The 26,855-nt window shown below is 37.4% G+C and overlaps 1 protein-coding gene across 1 annotated transcript in view; it reads right to left on the bottom strand.

Annotated features, from left to right (window-relative positions):
- The window catches only part of COL6A5 (collagen type VI alpha 5 chain), a gene marked incomplete at both ends in the record, with an annotated part of 107,795 nt that overhangs the window by 9,845 nt on the left and 71,095 nt on the right, over positions 1-26,855 (bottom strand). Inside the window, 3 exons of the mRNA XM_079923203.1 lie at positions 16,892-17,100; positions 22,874-22,964; positions 25,895-26,548. Of these exons, the coding sequence (XP_079779329.1) occupies positions 16,892-17,100; positions 22,874-22,964; positions 25,895-26,548 (954 nt within the window). The remainder of the gene's footprint in view (positions 1-16,891; positions 17,101-22,873; positions 22,965-25,894; positions 26,549-26,855) is intronic.

The following is a 26,855-nucleotide window of genomic DNA, read 5'->3' as shown; positions in this document are numbered from 1 at the left end:
TGGTGCAGCCACTATGGAAAATGGTATGGAGGTTCCACACACAAAAGAACTAGAAACTGAACTACCATATTATCCAGCAATCCCACTCCTGGGTATGTATCTGAGGAAAGTGAAGACACTAATTTGAAAAGATACATTAGATTTTGTATGATACATGAGATTTTGTACACATCTCTCCATTTCACACTGCCAACCCAGGCCTGTCTGGTGAGGCCACTGGCCCAATGTTCATAGCAGCATTATTTACAATAGCCAAGATATGAAAGTAACTTAAGTGTCCACCATCTGATGAATGGATAAAGAAGATATTACACACACATACACACACACACACACACACACACACACACACAATGAAATATTACTCAGCCATAAAAAATGAATGAAATTTTGCCATTTGCAACAACATAAATGAACATGGAGGATACCATGCTTAGTGAAATAAGTCATACAAAGACAAATATTGTATGTTTTTACTTTTATGTGGAATCTAAAAAATAAAACAAATAAATGAATGTAATGAAACAAACTCACAGATACAGAGAACAAACCAGTGGTTACCAGTGAAGAGAGGAAAGGGGGGCAAGATAGAGGTAGGGGATTAAGAGGTACAAACTACTATGTATAAAGTAAATAAGCTACAAGGATAGATTGTGCAGCACAGGGAATATAGCAAATATTTTATAATAACTTTAAATGAAATATAGTCTATAAAAATATTGAACCACTCTGTTGTACAACTGAAACTAATATAATATTGTAAATAAACTATACTTCATTAAAATAAGAGGAAGGGTTGACTTACCATGTTAGTAGAATATTTTTTCATACATTTCCCACACCAGAAATAGTACACTTTTTTTTCCAGTTTTCTCTTTATAAATGAGCAAAATCTCAATCCTTTTCCAAAGTACCCAGCAGAACTATTTTCTAAAGAGGTATATTTTACCTCTAAAATCTCTAAAAATAGGTTCTCTACCTATTACAGGATTAGCATGAGAATCAAAGAAGTTAAATGCTAAACTTTAAAATTCAGTCAAACACTAAATAATCACCTATGATTGTTCTTCTTTGAGTCTAAATTATCTTATTAGGAAAGATTGGGCCTTTAAAAACATTTTCCTTCAAGAAAATCTGGCAGAAGTGTGGATAAATGTTACCCACAGATCAGAGCAATGCTGTGTATTTTCTGGAAATGTCACCATGCCAAATTCTTATCTCCAACTCTGTGGGAGAATTTTCTCAGAATGGCAGAGGAGGAAGGGCTTGCTCACTTGTTATGACTTGAAGGGAATGAGGGATGCAGCTGGATTTCCAGGAAAGTGCCCCAGGGATTAGCCTAATTTCAGCTGAGATTTAAGCCACAGGGCCAGGTGTGCTCCAGTAACTTTTGGGAGAAGCGGAGGTGGAGAGGGAATTGAGGGAGATTGAGCCATCTGGACTGGGATTGCATATGCTGTGGAGCTATGGTATTTGTGAGAAATCTCAAGATATGCATGAGTTATCTTGTGGTCTGCCTTGGAATTTGTACAGGGGCCAAAATTAGCCATGTGTTCTCTATAGACAAGCTACATGGACAAATGTGGCTACTTTATATGTACATTTCTGTCCACAAGGACTGCAGCAGATATTTTTCAAGTTAACCTCTTTTATAAGACTTCCTATGAGTCTCGCAATGCTTTCTTTTTCAACTTTTCCATTTTCTCAGTATTGAATTGAGCGTCCAGGATGTTTCAGGTCTTGTGCTCAGCTCCATGCCTATCTCCTCTCATTTAATATTCCACACAGCACTATAAGGATAAAATTATCATTGTGCCCATTTTACAGATGAGCAAGCTGAGGCTTGGAGAGGGCAAATGACTTGGTCAAGAAAAGACAGCCTGTAAGTGGTAGAGGCAGGATTTGTACCCAGCTCTGTGTAACACCTTCAGAAGAACTGCTCATCAGATTTGAGGGTGGAACAGACACATTAAGGGACACATTAGCCCCCTTGCCAAAGGCCCAGGACCTGGTTTGAAGAACAAGGTTCTCAGTCAATGCTATTCTTAGTGATTGAAGCTACTAAGAAAGTTTTCTGCCGAAAGTAGACAGTTAAATAAAATTTGCAGTATTTTCTTCTCTAGGCATTATGGAACAGTGGTTATGAGCAGAACCTTAGGAGTTTGAGGTGAGTCTATACCATTTGTTAGCTCTGTGATTCTGAGTCTCTCCCATGCCTCTGTTACATTATCTAAAAAATTATAAAATTGTTATAATAAACTATAACCTTATAAGTTTTCTGAGAGAATAAAATAAAAATTTCACAGTGCCTAGCGTATCCTAAGCACTCTAAAATTATATTTTTTAGAAGGAAAAAAACTGAGAAAAGTCTCAGATATCTGAAAATCCTACCCATGATACTATATTCTGTAAACCAGAATTTCCAAAAAATGCAAAGTCAGCTGATATTAGTGGAACACAATGGACATGCGTACAAGCTCATTCTGTTGCATTTACGCATACTTTAACTGCAGAGGAGTTGGAATGACTTACACACCTCTCCATTTCACACTGCCAACCCAGGCCTGTCTGGTGAGGCCACTGGTCAAGCTCTAGGCTGGGGCACAAGTCTCTTATGGTCTCTTATGTGTCTCTGACTGTGTGTCATTGATTTTATGCCAAAGGGAAATAGAGACATATTTTTCAATCTCTTGTTTTGTTAGATGCGTTCCTCTCTCCACCGCTTGCCTGAACAAGTAGGAGTCACTGTTTAAAATCGACTTCATCATTTTCCCCAAAAACAGAATAAATATCTTTCTTGGCCTAGGCTTTTCTAGGTGGCACTTGGTCCAAACGACTCACTCTTGCCACCTATGTCACACTCTGAAACAACAATCTACAGAAAGGTACCAGCACACTGAGAAAAGTGATGCATGCCTTAGGAGTTATTTATACCCAGACCACATGGATCTTTGTTTTCTTAAAATTTTTATTGAAATGTAGATGATTTACAGTGTTGTGTTAATTTCAGGTGTACAGCAAAGTGATTCAGTTATACATATATATATTCTTTTTTAGATTCTTTTCTATTGTAGGTTATTACAAGATATTGAGTGTAGTTTCTTGTACTATACAGAAAGCCCTTGGTGTATATCTATTTTATATATAGCAGTGTGTATATTTTAATCACAAACTACTAATTTATCCCTCCCACTTTGGTAACCATAAGTTTGTTATCTATGTGTGTGAGTCTGTTTCTGTTTCATAAATATCATTTGTGTTGTATTTTAGAGTCTATATATGTGATATCATATAATATTTGCCTTTCACAGACTTATTTCACTTAGTATGATAATCTCTAGGTCCATCCATGTTGTTGCACATGGCATTATTTCATTATTTTTTATGGCTGAGCAATATTCCATTGTATATATACATCACATCTTCTTTATCCATTTATCTGTTGATCGACATTTAGGTTGTTTCCATGTCTTGCCTATTGTAAATAGTGGTATTTTGGTTTTGATGGTGTTAGTTTTTGCTCTGGCCTCTGGATGAGTTTATAAGCAATTTATAAGGCCAATCTATTCTGGTCTTATGTCTTCTAAATGAGTTATAAGCAGGAATTTCTAAAAATTAAATTAAAGAGACCTTCAATATGGCAGAGGAGTAAGATGTGGAGATCACCTTTCTCCCCACAAGTACATCAAAAATACATCTACATGTGGAACAACTCCTACAAAACACCTACTGAATGCTGGCAGAAGACCTCAGACCTCACAAAAGGCAAGAAACTCCCCACGTACCTGGGTAGGGCAAAAGAAAAAAGAATAAACAGAGACAAAAGAATAGGGATGGGACCTGCACCTTTGGGAGGGAGCTGTGAAGGAGGAAAAGTTGCCACACACTAGGAAGACCCTTCACTGGCAGAGATGGGGGGTGGGCATGGGGGAAGCTTCAGAGCCATGGAGGAGAGTGCAGCAACAGGGGTGCAGGGGGCAAAGCGGAGAGATTCCTGCACAGAGGATTGGTGCCGACCAGCACTCACCAGCCTGAGAGGCTTGTCTGCTCACCCACCAGGGAAGGCGGGGGCTGGGAGCTGAGGCTCAGGCTTCGGAGGTCCGACCCCAGGAAGAGGATTGGGGTTGGCTTCATGAACACAGCCTGAAGGGGGCTAGTGTGCCACAGCTATCCAGGAGGGAGTCCGGGAAAAAGTCTGGAGCTGCTGGATAGGCAAGAGACCAATGTTTTGGGGTGCGTGAGGAAAGGGACTTCCTGTTCTGTGTGCCCATAGATGGCAGAGCACGACCTAAGTGGGCTCCAGAGCCAGACATGAGCTGCGGCTATCATCTCGAACCCCAGAGATGGGCATGGACTGCTAATGCTGCTGCTGCTGTCACCAAAAATCCTGTATGCAAGCACAGGTCACGCTACCACACACCCTCGGGAGCCTGTGCAGCACACCACTGCCAGGGACCTGTGAGCCAGGGACAATTTCCACAGAAGAACACATGGTGTGCCTCAGGCTGTTGCAATATCATGCCAGCCTCTGCCGCTACAGGCTCGCCCCACATTCCAATTATGGCTATGGTGCCCCTCCCTCTCCCTGGCCTGAGTGAGCAAAAGAGACCTAATCAGCCACTGCTTTGACCCCCTCCTGACTAGGTGGGGAACAGACACTTGAGGGTGGCCTACATGCTGAGGTGGGGCCAAAACCAAAGCTGAACCCCAGGAGCTGTGCAAACAAAGAAGAGAAAGGGAAATTTCTCTGTGCAGCCTCAGGAGGAGCAGATTAAATCCCCGCAATCAACTTAATAAACTCTACATCTGTGGAATAACTGAATAGATAACAAATGTTCCCAAAATTGAGACAGTGGACTTAGGGAGCAACTGTAGACTTGGGATTTGCTTTCTGTGTCTGATTTGTTTTTGGTTTCATGTTTATCTTAGTTTAGTTTTTAGTGCTTATTATCACTGGTGTGTTTATTTATTGGTTTGGTTGTTCTTTTCCTTTTTTCTTTTCTTCTCTTTTTGTGAGTGTGTGTGTGCATGTTTCTTTGTGAGTTTGTCTGTTTAGATTTGTTTTACCATCAGTTTGGAGGTTCTATCTGTTCGTTGTTTTTTTTTTTCTTTTCTCCCAAGCCGTGTGGCTGGCAGACTCTTGGTGCTCCAGCCGGGTGTCAGGCCTGGGCCTCTGAGGTGGGAGAGTCGAATCCAGGATATTGGTCCACCAGAGCCCTCCTGGCCCCACGTAATATTAATCAGTGAGAGCTCTCCCAGACATCTGTCTCAACACTAAGACCCAGCTCCACCCAACCTCCAGCAAGCTCCAGTGCTAGACACTTCATGAGAAACAACTAGCAAGATAGGAACACAAACCCACCCATTAGCAGAGAGGCTGCCTAAAGTCATACTAAGTTCACCGGATTCGGCCCTGCGGATTCGGCCGATTCGGCCCTGCACACAAGAAGGACAAGATCCAGCCCCACCCACCAGAGCACAGGTACCAGTCCCCCCCCCCCCACAACACGGAAGCCTACAAAAGCCACTGAACCAACCTCAATCACTGGGGGCAGACACCAAAAATAACATGAACTATGAACTTGCAGCCTGTGAAAAGGCAACCCCAAACACATTAACTTAAACAAAATGAGAACACATAGAAATATGCAGCAGATGAAGAAGAAGGTAAAAACCTACCAGACCAAACAAATGAAGAGGAAATAGGCAGTCTACCTGAAAAACAATTCAGAATAATGATAGTAAACATGATCCAAAATCTCAGAAATATAACGGAGAAAATACAAGAAACTTTTAACAAGGACTTAGAAGAACTAAAGAGCAAACAAACAATGATGAACAACACAATAAATGAAATTAAACATACTCTAGAAGGAATCAGTAACAGAATAACTGAGGCAAAAGAATGGATAAGTGACCTGGAAGATAGAAGAGTCGAAACAACTGCCGCAGAGCAGAATAAAGAAAGAGAATGAAAAGAATTGAGGACAGTCTCAGAGACCTCTGGGACAACATTAAATGTACCAACATTCGAATTATAGGAATCCCTAGAGAAGAAGAGAAAAAGAAAGGGACCGAGAAAATATTTGAAGAGATTATAGTTGAAAACTTCTCTAATATGAGAAATAGTAATATTAATCAAACTATCAAAAATTAAACTCAAAGAAAAAATACTAAAAGCAGCAAGGGAAAAGCAACAAATAACACACAAAGGAATCCCCATAAGGTTAACAGCTGATCTTTCAGCAGAAATTCTGCAAGACAGAAGGGAGTAGCAGGAAATATTAAAAGTGATGAAAGGGAAGAACCTACAACAAAGATTACTCTACCCAGCAAGGATCTCATTCAGATTTGACAGAGAAATTAAAATCTTTACAGACAAGCAAAAGCCAAAAGAATTCAGCGTCACCAAACCAGCTCTACAACAAATGCTAAAGGAAGTTCTCTAGGTGGGAAACACAAGAGAAGGAAAACACCTACAAAATCAAAAACAAAACAATTAAGAAAATGGTAATAGGAACATACATATCGATAATTACCTTAAATGTAAATGGATTAAGTGCCCCAAACAAAAGACATAGACTGGCTGAATGGATACAAAAACAAGGGCCGTATATATGCTGTCTACAAGAGACCCACTTCAGACCCAGAGACACATGCAGATTGAAAGAGAGGGGATGTAAAAAGATATTCCATGAAAATGGAAATCAAAAGAAAGCTGGAGTAGCAATTCTCATATAACACAAAATAGACTTTAAAATAAAGACTATTACAAGAGACAAAGAAGGACAAAACATAAGGATCAAGGGATCAATACCAGAAGAAGATATAACAATTGTAAATATTTACGCACCCAACATAAGGCAAATGCTAAGAGCCATAAAAAGGGAAATCAACAGTAATGCAAGAATAGCAGGGGACTTTAACACCCCGCTTTCACCAATGGACAGATCATCCAAAATTAAAATAAATAAGGAAACACAAGCTTTAAATGACACAGTAGACCAGGTGGACTTAATTGATACTTAAAGGACATTCCATCCCAAAACAACAGAATACACTTTCCTCTCAAGTACACATGGAACATTCTCCAGGATAGATCACATCTTGGGTCATAAATAAAGCCTCAGTAAATTTAAGAAAACTGAAATCATATAAAATATCTTTTCTGACAACAACATTATGAGACTAGATATCAAGTATGGGTAAAAAAACTGTAAAAAATACAAACACTTGGTGACTAAACAATATGCTACTAAATAACAAGGTGATCATTGAAGAAATCAAAGAGGAAATCAACAAATACCTAGAGACAAATGACAATGAACACATGATGATCCAAAACCTATGGAATGCAGCAAAAGCAGTTCTAATAGGGAAGTTTCTAGCAATACAATCCTACCTCAAGAAACAAGAAACATCTCAAATAAACAACCTAACTTTATACCTAAGGCAATTAGAGAAAGAAGAAGAAGAACAACAACAACAACAAAAAAACAAAGTTGGCAGAAGAAAAGATATCATAAAGATCAGATCAGATATAAATGAAAAAGAAATGAAGGAAACAATAGCAAAGGTTAATAAAACTAAAAGCTGGTTCTTTGAGAAGATAAAATTGATAAGCCATTAGCCAGACTCATCAAGAAATAAATGGAGAGGACTCAAATCAACAGAATTAGAAATGAAAATGGAGATGTAACAACTGACACTGCAGAAATACAAAGGATCAGAGAGACTACCACAAGCAACTCTATGCCAATAAAATGGACAACCTGGAAGAAATGGACAAATTCATAGAAAGTACAACCTACAAAAACTGAACCAGGAAGGAATAGAAAATATGAACAGACCAACCACAAGAAATGAAATTGAAACTGTGATTAAGAATCTTCCAACAAACAAAAGCCTAGGACCAGATGGCTTCACAGGTGAATTTTATGAAATATTTAGAGAAGAACTAAGACCTATCCTTCTCAAACTCTTCCAAAATATAGCAGAGGGAGTAACACTCCCAAACTCATTCTACGAGGCCACCATCACCCTAATAACAAACCAGACAAAAATGTCAAAAAGAAAGAAAACTACACTGACGAACATAGATGCAAACATCCTCAACAAAATACTACCAAACAGAATCCAAAAGCACACTAAAAGGATCATACACCATGATCAAGTGAGGTTTATTCGAGGAATGCAAGGATTCTTCAATGTATGCAAATCAATCAATGTGATAAACCATATTAACAAATTGAAGGATAAGAACCATATGATAACCTCAGTAGATACAGAAAAGGCTTTTGACAAAATTCAACACCCATTTATGATAAAAACCCTCCAGAAAGTAGGCATAGCGGGAACTTACCTCAACATAATAAAGGCCATATATGACAAACCCACAGCCAACATCATTCTCAATGGTGAAAAACTGAAACCATTTCCTCTAAGATCAGGAAGAAGACAAGGGTGCCCACCCTCACCACTATTATTCAAGACAGCTTTGGAAGTTTTAGCCATGGTAATTAGAGAAGAAAAAGAAATAAATGGAATCCAAATTGGAAAAAGAAGTAAAATTGTCAGTGTTTGCAGATGACATGATACTTTACATAGAGAATCCTAAAGATGCTACCAGAAAGCTCCTAGAGCTAATCAATGAATTTGGTAAAATAGCAGGATACAAAATTAATGCACAGAAATATCTTGTATTTCTATACATTAATGATGAAAAGTCAGAAAGAGAAATTAAGGAAACACTCCCATTTACCATTTCAACAAAAAGAATAAAATGCCTAGGAATAAATCTACCTAAGGAAACAAAAGACCTGTATGCAAAAAATTATGACACTGATGAAAGAAATTAAAGATGATACAAATAGATGGAGAGATATACCATGTTCTTGGATTGGAAGAATCAACATTGTGAAAATGACTCTACTACCCAAAGCAATCTACAGATTCAGTTCAATCCCTATCAAACTACCAATGGCATTTTTCACAGAACTGGAGCAAAAATTTTCACAATTTCTACAGAAACACAAAAGACCCCAAATAGACAAAGCAATCTTGAGAAAGAAAAATGGAGCTGGAGGAATCAGGCTCCCTGACTTCCTATACTACAAAGCTACAGTAATCAAGACTGGCACAAAGACAGAAATATAGATCAATGGAACAGGATAGAAAGCCCAGAGATAAACCCACGCACATATGGTCACCTTATTTTTGATAAAGGAGGCAAGAATATACAATGGAGAAAAGACAGTCTCTTCCATAAGCGGTGCTGGGAAAACTGGATAGCTACATGTCAAAGAAAGAAATTAGAACACTCCATAACACTACACACAAAAATAAACTCAAAATGGATTAAAGACCTAAATATAAGGCCAGACAATATAAAACTCTTAGAGGAAAACGTAGGCAGAACACTCTGTGGCATAATTCACTGCAAGATGCTTTTTGACCCACCTCCCAGAGAAATGGAAATAAAAACAAAAACAAACAAATGGGACCTAATGAAACTTAAAAGCTTTTGCAGAGCAAAGGAAACCATAAACAAGATGAAAATACAACCATCAGAAGGGGAGAAAATATTTGCAAATGAAGCAACTGACAAAGGATTAATCTCCAAAATCTATAAGCAGCTCATGCAGCTCAATATCAGAAAAACAAACAACCCAATTCAAAAATGGGTGGAAAACCTAAATGGACATTTCTCCAAAGAAGACATACAGATGGCTAACAGGCACATGAAAAGATGCTTAATATCACTAACCACAAGAGAAATGCAAATCAAAACCACAATGAGGTATCACCTCACACCGGACAGAATGGCCATCATCAAAAAATCTAGAAAGAATAAGTGCTGGAGAGGGTGTGGAGAAAAGGGAACCCTCTTGCACTGTTGGTGGGAATGTAAACTGAGACAGCCAGTATGGAGGTTCCTCAAGAAACTAAAAATAGAGCTATCATATGACCCAGCAATCCCCCTACTGGGCATATACCCTGAGAAAACCATAATTCAAAAAGACGTGTACCACAATGTTCATTGCAGCACTAGTTACAACAAGCAGGACATGGAAGCAACCTAAGTGTCCATCAACAGAGGAATGGATAAAGAAGATATGGCACATATATACAATGGAATATTACTCAGCCATAAAAAGAAACGAAATTGAGTTATTTGTAGCGAGGTGGATGGACCTAGAGTCTTTCATACAGAGTGAAGTAGGTCAGAAACAGAAAAATAAATACCATATGCTAACACATATGTATGGAATCTAAAAAAAAAAAAAGAAAGAAAAATTGGTCATGAAGAACCTAGGGGCATGACAGGAATAAAGACGCAGACCTACTAGAGAATGGACTTGAAGACACGGGGAGGGGGAAGGGTAAGCTGTGACAAAGTGAGAGAGTGGCATGGACATATATACACTACCAAATGTAAAATAGATAGCTAGTGGGAAGCAGTCACATAGCACAGGGAGATCAGCTCGGTGCTTTGTGACTAGCTAGAAGGGTGGGATAGGGAGGGTGGGAGGGAGGGAGATGCAAGAGGGAAGAGATATGGGGATATATGTATATGTATAACTGATTCACTTTGTTATAAAGCAGAAACTAACACTCCATTGTAAAGCAATTATACTCCAGTAAAAACGTTAAAAGAAAAAAAAAGATGTGGCACATATATACAGTGGAATATCAGTCATGAAAAGAAATGAAATTGCATTAATTTGTAATGAGGTGGATGGACCTTGAGTCTGTCATAGACAGTGAAGTACGTCAGAAGGAGAAAAACAAATACCATATGCTAACATATGTATATGGAATCTAAAAAAAATAAATGGTTCTGATGAACCGGTGGGCAGGGCAGGAATAAAGACACAGATGCAGAGAATAGACTTGAGGACACAGGGAGGGTGAAGGGTAACCTGGGACGAAGTGAGAGAGTGGCATGGACATATACACACTACCAAATATAAAATAGCTAGTGGGAAGTAGTTGCATAGCACAGGGAAATCAGCTCGGTGCTTTGTGACCACAAAGGGGTGGGATGGGGGGGTGAGATAGGGAGGGTGGGAGGGAGATGAAAGAGGGGGGGGATATGGGTTTATAAGTATCCGTATAGCTGATTCACTTTGTTATACAGCAGAAACTAACACAACATTTTAAGGCAATTATACTCCAATAAAGATGTGAAAAAAAGAATTAATAAATATTTATGGCTTTATTCATGTATGGTTTATAAAAAAGCATGAGAGAAAAATAATTAAAATTTAAAAATTGAATTGTGCCATCAAAATTGTTTTTAAAATAGGGCTTCCCTGGTGGCACAGTGGTTGGGCGTCCGCCTGCCGATGCAGGGGACACGGGTTCGTGCCCCGGTCCGGGAGGATCCCACATGCCGCGGAGCGGCTGGGCCCATGAGCCGTGGCAGCTGCTCCTGCACGTCCGGAGCCTGTGCTCCACGACGGGAGAGGCCACAACAGTGAGAGGCCCACGTACCGCAAACAAACAAACAAACAAACAAAAAAACAACTCCCCCACTGATGACATGATGATCGTCAAATTTGGTGCTGGATATATTTCGTCATTTGAAAATGCAGACAATGCCCTTGCCAGACAACACAGCCTACATTGTTAAGTTAACGTTTTTGTGGAAATGGGCATGGATTTGAATCCTGGCTCTGCCGCTTACAAGCTGTGTGATGTTGCTTGAGGATCTTAACCTTTGCATCAGTGTCCTCATCTGTAATATGTAATAGTCATTATAATAATAATAATAGATTTTCGTGGTAAGGATTAAGTTAAATCATGTATATAAAGTGCCTGGTGCATAGTTGCACTAAATAAGTGGTAGCTTCTGTGATTACTATTATTTCTCATGCATTGTTTGATCATCAAGTGAGACAGTGAATACAATGCTGAGATGAATACTGGTCCCCAAAGCATTCCACCTGCACTTTTTTTTTTAACATCTTTATTGAGTATAATTGCTTTACAACGGTCTGTTAGTTTCTGCTTTATAACACAGTGAATCAGTTATACATATACATATGTTCCCATATCTCTTCCCTCTTGAGTCTCCCTCCCTCCAACCCTCCCTATCCCACCCCTCTAGGTGGTCACAAACCACCGAGCTGATCTCCCTGCACTTTTTATTAAACTGAATACTTTCTTACTTGTATTAAGCTTTCTTTTTTTTACTCAGAGTATACTCTGATTATCAGATTACAAGCTCCTTGAAGACAGGGCCTCTGTCTGAATCTTTTTTTTTTTTAATCTCTCTAACCCCCCCAAAAGACTAGCATGGGGCTTAATTCAGAACAGGAGTTAATTACATATTTGCTGCATGGATATTCATGGGAAAATCCATGTAAATGCTTGGCAGAGTCCTTTCCTATAGGAAGCCCTCAACGAGGGCTGCCACTGTTTTGTCGATTGCCACCACCACCATCACCCAATTATCACTTCAACTATCTATGTTTTATTCCATTAGCAAAGGGTCCCCATGAAAAAAAGTGTTGCTAACACTATAGAACATTGCTTTAGTAATTCCAACAAATGATTGCATGAGACCTACAGAAGCAGCCTCCATGAAGTCAAATCATCCACATCCCCTGAACTCACCAGTTCACATTAGCTCTGCCTCATGCAAAATCTTCAAGGAAGACACCCAAAGTATAATAACTATACAATAAATTCTCAAGCAAAAGTGAATGTCACAACCTCAGTCCACAGCTTAAAATGAACAGGAGACTCAGTTTATCCCCCAAAGAGCATCCAGATGGTTGGGATTTCCTAAAGTATTCATGAAACATGTCATTACAATTCAGACATGATCCCAATTCTATCACTGACTTCTTTAGCATGTGTACAGATATGAAAGTAGGACATTCAGCTGGGGGACTGCTCTATTGGGTGACTCAGAAGCCAGTTCTGCTGCATTTAATTCCAGTACAGATTTAAATGTAGCAGAAGATATATGTCTTCAAGTTCAACACGTGACAGCAAAAATTAGAAGCAAGCTAAGTGTTCAACAACAGATAAATAGTTAAATACATTCATTCATTGAAAGTAACATTATGAGAACACAAAAAAAATCAGTATGAAGCTTGCAGCAATATGTAAAATGTATAACATATGTGAAAAGCAGGATATGAAATTGAATAAAACTATGTAAACCTATATGCCTCTGGAAAAACCAAAGACTGTACTCCACACAAATAGCTCAGTCTGCTAAATTGTGTGATTTGTGACTCTGTATTAAAATGTTATATGGTATGATAGTACTTTTACAATTTTTTAAAAATTAGCAGAATCCTAAGGGTGTACTGGGAAATAGTGGACAGGGTGTAGAAATCTTGAGTCCTTATACTGAATTTTTTAGTTCCCTGATCTTGGGGGCTTGAAGTTTCTTCTAAAACAGGGTTTCTTTCACTATTGACAGTCTGATTGGATAATTCTTTGTTGTGAGAGGATGTCCTGTGTGCATTGTAGGATGTTTAGCAGCATCTGTGGCCTCTAGATGCCAGTAGTACCCTCCAGTTATGACAACTAAAAATGTCTCCAGACATTGCAATATTTCTCCTAAGGTAGAGTAGGGTGGAATCATCCCCAGGAGAATTTGCAAAAGCTAATCACTAAATACCTTTCCAGCTCTACTACCTTATGATTGATTCAAAATCAAAATATACACTGGCTTAAAAAAACAAAACTGATTGTAGATCACAATCAAAGTTATCAAAATAAAAATGTAAAACAAAATCCATGCAAATTCCCTTGAGCACAACTCCAGCCGAGTTTGAAGAGAGAAGTGTTGCCTCTTAGTTCTTAATAAAATTCATTGAAAAGAACATCAGCTGAAATTATCCTAAGGCCAGGGAGTGCTTAAAGCTATGAGTGTGCCCTAGGCTGAGTTTGGGTTGGCATTTAACATTCATTAAAAATTATCCTGTCCCTCTTTAATCTTGACAATAAACTAACGGTACCTTAAGTATTAGTTAACATAGCAACTTTGATGAAAGTGCTAGGCTCACCATTCGGTCAACAGTTGCAATTTAATTAGAATTAAACCACCCATTTTTTATTACATAATTCCAAAGAACTATGTGTATTCCATTGGTGAGTAATTAAGAGCAACTGAATTTTCCAAGGAATTTTTATATTGTGGATGTGTGGTCGAAATGCATAATAGTATCTCTGGATAACCCATACATATTTGGATCTTAAAATGTCTTGTTAGATAGATCTTGGATGAATAGATGGGTGGATGAATGTTCAGTGTTCTTGGATGAGTAAAATAAAATTATAATCCAGTTTACCTGGATCCCTTTGACAATAGGAATTCTTCTGTGATACTAGTTACTCAATTGCTTTTAGCTGAGAACACAGAGCAAATCAGGAAGCACACCAAAGTGGTAGCATGCACAGTAGTTCTTAAACTTCAGCCTGGATCAGATTTTTTGCTTGTTAAAAATCAGATGGTTGAGCCCCACCTCCAGTTTCTACTTCAGTAGGTTCAGGATCAGTGCATTTCTAACAAGTTCTCAGGTGATGCTGATGCTGCTGGTTTAGGGACACACTTTTTGAGAATCACTGGGATAGTGGATCTGAAAAATGAGGACCTACGAAAATCACCTATGGTGGTTTTAAAGCTTGTGGCTTTTTCCTGGCCACTCACACCCCTAAATATGAAGCAGTAGTACTGAGAAGGGCTTAGGAATCTATGCTTGTGAAGGGCTTCCAGGTGATACTGATATAAATTGTCTTTGAGCTGCTGTAAGGAGTGGAGAGGGCCAGGAAAGGTGATGCAATTAAGGATGAACTTGGAAACTGGAGTAGGGAGGAAGAAGCAAGGGAGAGGCCTAGGTAGAAAGATAGTGGTTGTGTTTCTTGTGAAAGAGAGTGATACACAACTCATTGCCAGCCCACAGTACTCTGGGAACTCTAAAAATTTCTTAAATGGTTAAGATTCTTGACTTCTCCAGGACTCTCCATTTAAGGGCACAAAAATCAGCCCTTGGCCATAAGAATCACATTATAAATGAGTAATAAGCATAGCATGTGGAAGCTCTTATGGAAGTTATCAATCTCTTTATTTGTGCTATACATCTGGAACGTGTATCAAAGCTCATCTCTTAGCGACTGGATAAAATATCTGAACTACAATTTACTCTCCTTGAGGATGGCACATTATACAGAAAGTTCTCAGCGGCTTTTGACAACTAGCTAGCAATGATTTTAAAAAGAAAAAAAAAAGAAAGAAAGGAATAGTATGAAGTCCCTAGACAACACTGATGATCTAAGACTCAGATTTATTGTAAAGGATAAAAATATATATATATTATCCTTAGATCTGAGACTCTGTTTCCAGGCAATCACAACTCAACATAATCCTCCACAGAACTCCCAACACTTCAATCCACTGCAAGAGAAATTGGGTGTGGTGGGCGTAACAGCAAATTGACATTTTTTTCCTATAGAGCCATGCAACAATTATTTCTGCAGCCAAATTGACCCTTAAACTGGTTATGAGTATCTTGATATCCAGACATCTGAAAAACCAAATGAAAAGTATTTCTATTGCTATTGAACAACGGTCATTAAAGATGGCTGCAAAGATGAGTTTCTCCTTTGTTCCCTTAAATATCCAATTAATTCAGTCTTTCTTGAAAAGTTTCACACTTCTAAATTATTAGAATTTAAAATGCTTACTACTAACAATACTGTCACAAATGACAATTTCGTATTCCAACTCTGCCAAAATAACTTCTCTTTTTCTTTTATTTTTCTTCCAAAACCAAACCATAATAAATTCCTATGCCTTGAGGGCTGTTGTAATTCCCATATCGTTAAAATGAATACCCCAAATTAATTGCATCCATTAAGAAGAACAAATTTTGTATTTTCTTCAAGCTATGTCTATATAATGATGAAAACCTGTTTTAAATAAGAAATCACACACTTGAATGCCTTAATGCCAAGGAACTACATACATCCAGGTTTACTTCATTACTTTTTTTTTACTAAAAAAAGTCTTATTTTTCAACTAATGATTGACTCTTTAATTCTCAAGTCTAGCTTCTATAAAGGAAAGTTTAGCTGCTTTAAAGACCAAATTCAAACATGTATATTTCAGAAATGGGGGGAAATATGGGGACATCAGTGTTGAACCCAAGGAAAAGAACATTTATTTATCCAAGGAAATTACTAAGAATGAATATTATGAGATTGGCCGCCTTTTCTTTCAAACTTGCATATTCTAACATCACACATGATACTTACGACATAATGCTTTAAATGCTGGCATTCTGGCCAAATGAGCATTTTGCGAGACTCTAGATACATAGATGGAATAGCTGAATAGTGTGTTTAGAACGCCCACCCTTTCAAATGAAAATACAGCCAAAATTCTATGATCTGATTTGTTTGAAACTATTAAATCCTGACAAAAAGCATTACTGCTTTGCCATTAAAATGTATAGAGTATAGAGTGGGGTAGTTTATTTTATTTCCAGTTAAAAAACCTTACACCTTCTCATGCAATCACAAATTCTGGGGCACCGGTCAGGCCAACTTTTAAAAGTTCCTCCTTTGCTATGTTATTCTCTGTAGTACCTCCTTCTACATCACACTAACCTAAATTGTGGTTTCTAGAGAAACCTTAAGTTTGGTGAGCATATCAGTGACATTTCTTAGAGCTTATCAGTGATTTCCAGAGTGGTGCCTGTGACCATTTAAATCTTCAGATCAAATAAAAGCTGCAGTTGTAGCCACCATCTTGAACTTGAAGAAAGTTGCTTTTTATACCCACCTTATTTATTTGATTCTCTATTAGTGTTAAAAGATGAGGATCCAGTTATTTCTAAATTACCACTATAACTTTTCATTTCCTTACCAGCAGTGAGACTTGCAATTTCTTCAGAATCCTGATCTTTTTCATATTTAGTTGTTAATTTCTGTGGCATAAACATTTGGCTTGGAATGTAAGCCAGATGGTCACTTCCACTGTCTTCCAACACAAAAGATGAATCTCTGCCCACACTAAATTCCTGGCCAATGAAGCTGTTCTCTCCTGAAGAAATATCTTGTTGCTCAGGGGTAAATCTAGAAGATAAAAGGGAAAGTTTTAGGTGAACCTATATAACTTTGGGAAATACAACTAAAATATCACAAAAATTTAATATAGTTAATTATTTCTTAGAAGAAAGACAATTGGGTGATAAAAATTTATTTCAATCAAATAATTTATTATACTACAGGGGAATTCTACTAAACATGTAAAGAAGAACTAATACCTATCCTTCTCAAACTATTCCAAAAAATTCAAGAGGACGGAACACTCCCAAATTCATTCTACAAGGCCACCAGTACCCTGAAACCAAAACCAGACAAAGACACTACAAAGAAATAAAATTACATGTCAATATCTTAGATGAGTACAGATGCAAAAATCCTCAACAAAATATTAGCAGAATAAATCCAAATCCGAATGTATTAGAGGATCATACACTGTGTCAAGTTGGATTTATTCCAGGGACACAAGAATGGTTCAACATACATAAATCAATTAGTGTGATATGCCACATTAAAAAAAGGAAGGACAAAAATTACATGATCATCTCAATATATGCAGAAAAAGCATTTGACAAAATTCAACCTCCATTCATGATAAAAACTCTCATCAAAGTGGGTACAAAAGGAACATATCTCAACATAATTAAAGACCATTTATGGCAAATCCACAGCTAACATATGCAATGGTGGAAAGCTGAAAGGTTTTCCTCTAAATTTAGGGACAAGATAAGGCTATTTAACCACTTCTATTTAACAGTTTTGGAAGTCCTAGCCACAGCAATCAGATAAGAAAAAGAAATAAAAGGCATTCAAATTGGAAGGGAAGAAATAAAACTGTCCCTATTTGCAGATGGCATGATACTTTATATAGATACCCTAAAGTCTCTACCCAAAAACTATTAGAACCAATAAATGAATTAAGCAAAGTCACAGGACACAAGATTAATATACAGAAATCTGTTGCTTTCCTCTACACTAATAATGAAATATCAGAAAGAGAGAGTGAAAAACCAATCCCATTTAAAATCTCTTCGTGGGCTTCCCTGGTGTTGCAGTGGTTGAGAATCTGCCTGCCAATGCAGGGGATATGGGTTCGAGCCCTGGTCTGGGAAGATCCCACATGCCATGGAGCAACAGGGTCCATGAGCCACAACTACTGAGCCTGTGCATCTGGAGCCTGTGCTCCGCAACAAGAGAGGCCACAACAGTGAGAGGCCCGCCCACCGCGATAAAGAGTGGCCCCCGCTTGCCACAACTAGAGAAAGCCCTCACACAGAAACGAAGACCCAACACAGCCAAAAATAATAAATAAATAAATTTATTAAAAAACAAATCACTTTGAAAAGAATAAAATACCAAGGAGGTAAAAGACCCATACTCTGAAAACAATAAAACATTGATAAAGGAAATTAAAGATGATACAAAGAAATAGAAAGATATCCTGTGCCCTTAGATTGAAAGAATTAATATTGCTAAAATGACCATACTACCCAAAGGAGATTTAATGCAATTCCTAACAAAATATCCATGAAATTTTTCACAGAACTAGAACAAATAATCCTAAGATTCATATGAAACCACAAAAGACGCTGAATTTCCAAAGCAAGGTTGAAAAAAAGAACAAAGCTGGAGATACCATCCTCCCAGACTTCAGACTATACTACAGAGCTACAGTAATCAAAACAGCAAGGTACTGGCACAAAAACAGGTACAGAGATCAATGGAACAGAATAGAGAGCCCAGAAATAAGCCCACACACTTATGGTCACTTAACCTAGCTATGACAAAAGAGGCAAGAATATGCAATGGAGAAAAGACAGTCTCTTCAATAAGTGGTGCTGGGAAAACTGTACAGCTACATGTAAAACAACGAAATTAGAACACTTTCTTACACCATATACACAAATAAACTCAAAATAGATTAAAGACCTAAATGTAAGACCAGAAGCCACAAAATTCCTACAAGAGAATATAGGCAAAACATTCTCTGACATAAATCGCAAGCAATATTTTTTTTTTGTCTCTGCCTCCTAAAGCAAAAGAAATAAAAGCAAAAATAAAGAAATGGGACCTATTAAACTTAAAAGCTTTTGCACAGCAAAGGAAACAACTGAAAAAACTAAAAGACAACCTATGGTGTGGGAGAAAATATTTGCAAATGATATGACTGATAAGGGGTTAATATTCAAAAGAGATAAATAGCTCATACAACTCAATATAAAAAAAAACCAATTAAAAAATGGGCAAAAGAGCTAAATAGAAATTTCTCCAAAGAAGACATACAAATGGCCAGTAGGCACATGGAAAGATGCTCAGCATTGCTAATTATCAGAGAAATACAAACCAAAACCACAATGAGATAGCTCCTCACACCTGTCAGAATGGCTATCATCAAAAAGTCTACAAATAACAAATGTTGGTGAGGATGAGGATGTGGAGAAAATGGAACCCTGTACACTGTTGGCAGGAATGTAAATTGGTGCAGCGATTATGGAAAACAGTATGGATGTTCCTTAAAAAACTAAAAATAGAGCTACCATATGATCCAGCAATTCGCATCCTGGGCATACATCCAAAGAAACACAAACACTAATTTGAAAAAATATATGAATCCCAATGTTCATAGCAGCACTATTTACAATAGCCAGTACATGGAAGCAACCCAAGTGTCCATCAACAGATGATTGGCTTAAGAAGATGTGGTATATATATTAAATAGAATATTACTCAGCCATAAAAAAGAATGAATTATTGCCATTTGAAGCAACAGGGATGGACCTAGAGAATATTACACTTAGTTAAGTAAGTCAGAGAGAGAAAGACAAATACTGTATGATATCACTTATATGTGGAATTAAAAAATAATACAAATGAATGTATATAGCAAAACAGAAACAGACTCACAGATACAGAGAACAGACTAGTGGTTACCAGAGGGGAGAGAGTGCGGGGGGAGGAGCAGGTTAGGGGTAAGGGATTAAGAAATATAAACTACTGTGTATAAAATAGATAAGCAACAAGGATATTTTGTATAGCACAGGGACTTATAGCCATTATCTTGTAATAAATTTTAATTGAGTATAATCTATAAAAGTACTGAATCATTCTGCAGTACTCCTGAAACTCATATAATATTGTAAATCAACTATACTTCATTTTTTTAAAAAAGCATATACTGATACATTTGTGTAAATTCCCATTTATCCTTCCCTTTCTTGCCATCTGCTTATAGCCTATGAAACACTACTTTGGACTAAATCAAGTTTGATTTGTCACAGAGTTTTAGATAAATGACAAGAAACTCATAGGTTACTTGGGACAAGCAAATAATGTGTCTCAGTTTGATATCAATCTCCACAGAAAATGTAGAAAATAGTCATTTAATCTACCATCAACTTCTCTGAGAAGAATAAAACTATATAAAATATATCTCATTGACACCATGCTTCCTGAAATGGTGTCTACATTTGTATTCTTTGGAGTAAGAATGATAGTTTGAAAATATTGTGTTTTTATATAGGTGACGGTAAAAAACATATTCAATATAAGTTTATTCTTATTCTATTAATGCACCTTTATGCAATTTCAAGTCCATGTTTATGTTTGCATTGATACTGTTGTTTGGCACCTGGTGGTACTACTTTAACTGTTGAGAGTTAATGAGGAAAGGAAATAAAGTCAGACATAATATTATCAACAATACATTCACACCAAGTAAAAGCCAAATGATACAATGACTAGAGTGGGAATGATCGTTTTGCAGTAGTGCAGGTGAAGACAAGTGCTGGGGAATCAAGCACTCACAGAACTGAGTGGGCAAGCTGAGAGCAGAGGTGACTCTGCAGCATGCATCATGTTTTACACATTTTACCAATATGCACCATATTATTAAAAAAATTTTATTGAAACATAGTTAATTTACAATGTTCTGTTAGCTTCAGGTATACAGTAAAGCGATTCATTTATACATACATATATATGTGTATATATACACATATATATGTATATTTTTCAGATTCTTTTCCATTATAGGTTATTACAAGATATTGAGTATAGTTCTCTATGTAGTCCTTGTAGTTTACCTATTTTATATATAGTAGTATGTATATGTTAATCCCAAACTCCTAATTTATCCCCCTCCCCTGAACCTTTCCCCTTTGGTAACTGTAAGTTTATTTTCTAAGTCTGTGAGTCTATTTCTCTTTTGTAAATAAGTTCATTTGTATCATTTTTTTAGATTACACATATAAGCAATATCATATGATATTTGTCTTTCTCTGTCTGACTTACTTCACTTAGTATGATAATCTCTAGGTCCATCCATGTTGCTGCAAATGGCATTATTTCATTTTTTATGACTGAGTAATATTCCAGTGTGTGTGTGTGTGTGTGTGTGTGTGTGTGTGTGTGTGTGTGTGTGTGTGTATTATATCTTCTTTATCCATTCATCTGTTGATGGACATTTAGGCTCTTTATATGCTTGTTTATAAAATTTCTTTTTTTAGTTTTTAGGAATTCTCTTTTGGCTAAGCAGAATCATCTAATACATTAAATTACTGTTTTAAATTTGTGCCTTACTGAGTTTCCTTGGGTTTGATGTACGAATTTATTTTTGTTTGATAGTTGCATAGGAACGATACACGTATGGTATTTGCAGCTAGATTTGTGTTTGTACATGTTAAAATATTATATTAAAATGTAGTCCTGTAAGAATCAATTTTCCTTTAAATAAGAGTATTGTTTATTCCATGTTGGGAAACACTGCTTCACAGGACATCAGTGCCATATTGTCCTTCAGAAGGTGTGAGCTGCTGGACGCTTCCTTGTTAAACTACTAAGTATAAATGAAACCTGATATGAGAGGAACATGTATTTGCATGAATTCTGAGGAACATTTCATCTTGCCATTTTGGATATATGGGATTTATGGGAAAGACCGCATCTATTTTGAGAAGCTCTTTGCTTAATTGCAATCTGATGGGACAGGGCCATTATGGGCTAACTCTGGGCTTTCACAGGCTATAGTCAGGGATCCAAGCTTGGTGAAATATAGAGAAAAGCACAGAGCAACCAAATGGGCCATTCTCGTTCTGTTTGAGGTTCAAGTCCATTCAGATTAATTATTTATATTTTCACTCAAGATAAAATTTTAAAGAAAATTATTTACATGTGCAATGATATTGTGGGGTCTTTCATGCTGTTTTGGGAATGAAACAATGAATCACATGGAATCCCATACTTCAGTAAGACAAGACATAGGGATAAACTGTAATAAGTGCCTCAGCAGAGGTGTAAAAAGTTATTAAAAAAGGAAAAAATGTGGATTTTGACTGAGTGTAAAGATGGGCTTTGAAGAGGAGACAGGTTTAATCAGGGCCATGAACAATGGGTAGGGTTTCACTGGAAGAAACAGGATCCCAGGCAGTGTGACCAGAGCTCCAGGAGTGTGAACTCCTGGACCTCTGATCACACAAGGCAGACAAGAGTCCAGTGTGGCCGGAACTCAGAGCTTATGATGGGGAGAGATGAGAAGTAAAGTTGAGGTGGGTTGAGACTGAATTCTGGGGTAAATTTCAATATGGAAATTTCTGAGGAAACCATGAATTTTAAAGCAAAATTGTAATAAGCTCATGAGGATGTTATAAAAACATCAATCCTGAAAGCATGCTTGTGTGCAACTTCTGCTACAGAAAATGGAATACATGAAGAGCCTTTCTTTCAGGGACCTTATCTGCCATCAGGCAGTTACACACCCCTCAGTCAATCCATAGTCACTTGTAAATATCAGAGCTTTCTAACTCACAGGAGATTGATACTTTGATTATCCTCTTCCTTTGAATTGATGAGTCTGCAGATGTTCTCAAGCATCAGTGGTGGGTACTGATTGAATCCTCCTATTGAGAGAGGAAAATTATAGTTAGATTTTTAAACTAGAAATTGTATTTGCTAGGGAAAGAGAACTCCAATAGGAATCTTCTTGAAGCAATAAATGTCACTAAAGTATTTCAGCACAATTTGGCTTGGATGAGAACAGAAAATAGTAGCAACTAGAAATAGCATTCAGAATTTGATTTTAACATTTTGCAGCCAAAAAATTACTGGGATCATGGAAACAGACCTCCTCAAATTGTTCATTTAAGGGTTAATTGTGATGCAGAGACACGATTTCCATATGTTCAGGATAACATAATTTTATTCTGATCCTATAATACTTTTTCACTCAGACTTATGCTAATAGAAAAAGTAATATTTTAATACATGATGCTATTTCTGTGCTTCTGCACCAATTAACACTGATTTCCTAGGAGGAAAATAATCACAGGAAAGATTTTAGCTAACTGACCTAAATAATATGTTCCTTTACCTCTTTCTATTGTTGTTCTATAAACTGTGAAATACTGAGAAATATATAATTTTCCCCTCATTCAGGAAAATAAATAGGTTTTAGTGAAAGGAAATCTTTGACCATTGAATGATCGAAGACTCTGTGAAAATATCTCACAGAATGTTTATGGTTTTATAATAATCATATTTCTCTTGTTCTAAGATGAGCATTTTTTTCTATTTCTCTGAAATGAGACTATGTCTTCTAATCAATTGCAGTTGACAGTTGCTATTGGTGAGGAAGGAATCGTGATGCCATTGTTATCGCCTGTACGTGTGGGAACAACAAACGTGCCAGCACCAAAACTTGTAGAATTGGGGTCAGCAGTTTAGAAAAAATTTCCGGAAGTATTAGTAAAGGAGACTTTTAACCTCTACAAACCAAGTGGTTATGGGAAGACAGTGAATTGGATGTGTTTAACAACATTGCTCAGATGGAAATCAAAAGTAAGCTAGCTCTAATAATTGCAAAGCCTAATTTAAGAGCCTAGCAAGACCAGTTTTGTGTTATTTCATAGAGTCTTTTTAAAGTACTGCTCTATTGGAGTGCATTGACATATACACACTACTATACATAAAATGGATAACTAATAAGGACCTACTGTATAGCACAGGGAACTCTTCTCAATACTCTGTGATGATCTGTATGGGAAAAGAATCTTAAAAAGAGTGGATTTATTATATGTATGGCTGATTCACTTTGCTGTGCAGCAGGAGCCGGCACGGCATTTAAAATCAACTATACTCCAACAAAAATTAAATTAAAAAAAGATTTTCTAAAAAAATCCATCATCGATCTTGATGGTATAAAGAAAAATATTGCATGGGAAAAGATGGATATCAATGACTCTGAGTCAAGAAAGAACTCACAAAAGTCAAATTTTGACTAGAAGAAGTTTTAGGAATGCCTTAACCAAGTGTATTTCACATATATTCCCTTTTTATGTACGCACGAGAGTGACATATCATAGTCTGTCTAAAAGAACTCTTTTGAAGACTATAAAATAAAAAAACTCTAACAGGAATGTCAGTATCAACATTTAACTGGAAGCACTTTTTCTTTCATTTTTCATAATACAATGGTGCATTATACAATGGAAGGCATTTAGAGTTAAAGAAATAACATGATATTCCCAAAGGGGTAATTACTGGATTCTTCAGTTGAATATGAGTCACAGGAGAAAGGGGAAACTCCTTCTGCAATGAAGAGTGAACTTCCAAGTGAACTTGGAAGAGTGAACTTCCAAGACGTTGTCACTATGGTGGTATTGAAGATTCCTTGGTGGAATCTTCCTGGGGTGGAAGACTCCTACGGTGGTGGGATTGGTTCCAACAGAACCTAACTCTACACTTGTCAGATTCCCAGAAAGAAAAGGTTCAGCTCTGATTCCATGGGATCCTCTAGAGCAGGATTTCTCAACCTCAATGCTATTGACATTTTGGGCTGGATTGTTCTTTGCTGTGGGGGGCGCCCTGTGCATTGTAGGATATTTAGCAGCATCCTTGGTCTCTACCCACTAAATACCAGTAGTATCCTCTCTCTTAGTTCTGACAACCAAAATTGTCTCCAGACATTTCCAAATGTCATCTGGGGGGCAAAATCATCCCCAGCTGAGAACCACCTCTATAGAAAGAGCATTTCTCACACCACTTGCGGTGAAGGACAAGGTATTTTTATTTCTAGCCTTTTGCAGACTGATACTTTTGGTTTATATCTTGTTCAATGAGACAATGTCCACTGTTTATACACTTGTATAATGTGGCAATGTCACATTGCTTTAAAAGTTTCTAGATGCTTATTCTCAGTTTCTGTATTTCTTTCTACTCATCAGTTTATGGACTAACATGGTCCAATGGGTAACACTTTGTAGTGCATTGGCCTAGAACCTTTCTACTCAAAGTGTGATCTGTGGACCAGAAGCATTGACATCACTGAAGAACCTGTTAGAAATGCAGAATATTAGGCTCCATCCTACAGATACTGAATCAGAACCTCCATTTTAACAAGATTCCTGTGTGGTCTGTATGCTCAGACTCTTTGGGAGTAGCACTCTCACACAGGTCTCCAGGGTACTCCAAGGTTGGAAATAAACCAGATGTAGCAGGGAAAACTTTTATTTAAATGCTCAACCTGGAGACCACCTAAGAGCTGCTAGAACTTCTTTACGTTGAGCAAGTGAAGTTCAGGAGATCTCCAGTCACTCTGTTCCTTCTAGTGCTGAGATTTTGGCTAAGAGACATTATATCATGAAAAAGGTCTCACTGCATTATGACCAAAGCATAAACAGGGTATAACCAAGATGTGTCCTATTCCTGTCCCCTTTTCACCATCTAATTCACATATTTTGGTTAGCTATAGATACAGAGGTATGTTAGGTTATCAATACTACTAACAAACACTAATTTATTAAAACAAAGAGAAAACAAAATAGTGACTTACGTCTAACTGAGTACACAAATGGCTTTAAAAACTTCACAGCGTAATCCAGGTTTGGTTTATGAATTCTCCCAAGCTGTATCAGATGGTGATCAAGTGGGTGGCTGGCTAGCTCCTCCATGTCCTCCTTATGTGTAGAGCCCAGAGAAATCACAAATATGACATAGCCTTGACACTTGGCCCTCAGAGCCATCTTCTTTAAGAATTCCTTTCTCTCATGATTTCCTCCAGCAGAGACTACAAAGATGACTCTATGTTTTCTCAGTCTGGGTGTTCCTGGGAAGAGATACTCCACAGCCCACAGTAGGGCACGGCCAATGGTGGATTCTCCATTTAGTTGTTGGAGGTAAGTCTGGATGTGCCTCTTCATTAGAGCTTGATTGTCATAAGTTGTAAACTCAAACTCTGTTTTTACCGCATCTTTCTTCCTCCCATCCCAAGGAGAGTAGCTCAACAAGGCAATCCTATCACCAGAGTCTGAGGTTACAGGGTCTGAGGCAATATCAAAGTTGTCAAGCATTGAGCTTACCAAGGCTTTGACATCCTTAAACTCATCACTTGCTATATTCCTAGAATTGTCTAAGAGGAAGGCGACATCCATGTATGAATTTTCAGGTAAGAAAATCTCTTTCTTGCAAGTATTTGGAAAGCATTTATCTGAAAACACATAGAGACTTATCATTGGTTCAATGTTGGCACAAGAAGACACTGTTGTTTGAGATCTTCAAGTGAAAAGGGACTGATTACCAAAAATTAATCATCTGATCAATACCTCTTCAATCTCACATCATTTAAATTAATAAGGAATTTTCAACATCCCCATAATTTCTGTGGCCACTAGCAGACGATTTGGGAATGTCTTTGTTGAAAGCAGATGTAAGTAAGATGTATACTTAAAGTGTATAAGACATGTCCAAACTCTTTTAGAAAATATTTTAAATATTTTAGAAGCTTTTGATACAAA

This window comes from Stenella coeruleoalba (assembly GCF_951394435.1).
Source record: "Stenella coeruleoalba genome assembly, chromosome: 5".
NCBI classification, from domain to species: Eukaryota; Metazoa; Chordata; class Mammalia; order Artiodactyla; family Delphinidae; genus Stenella; species Stenella coeruleoalba.
Note: the sequence above shows the minus strand (reverse complement) of the source record. Positions and strands in the feature narration are given on the sequence as shown.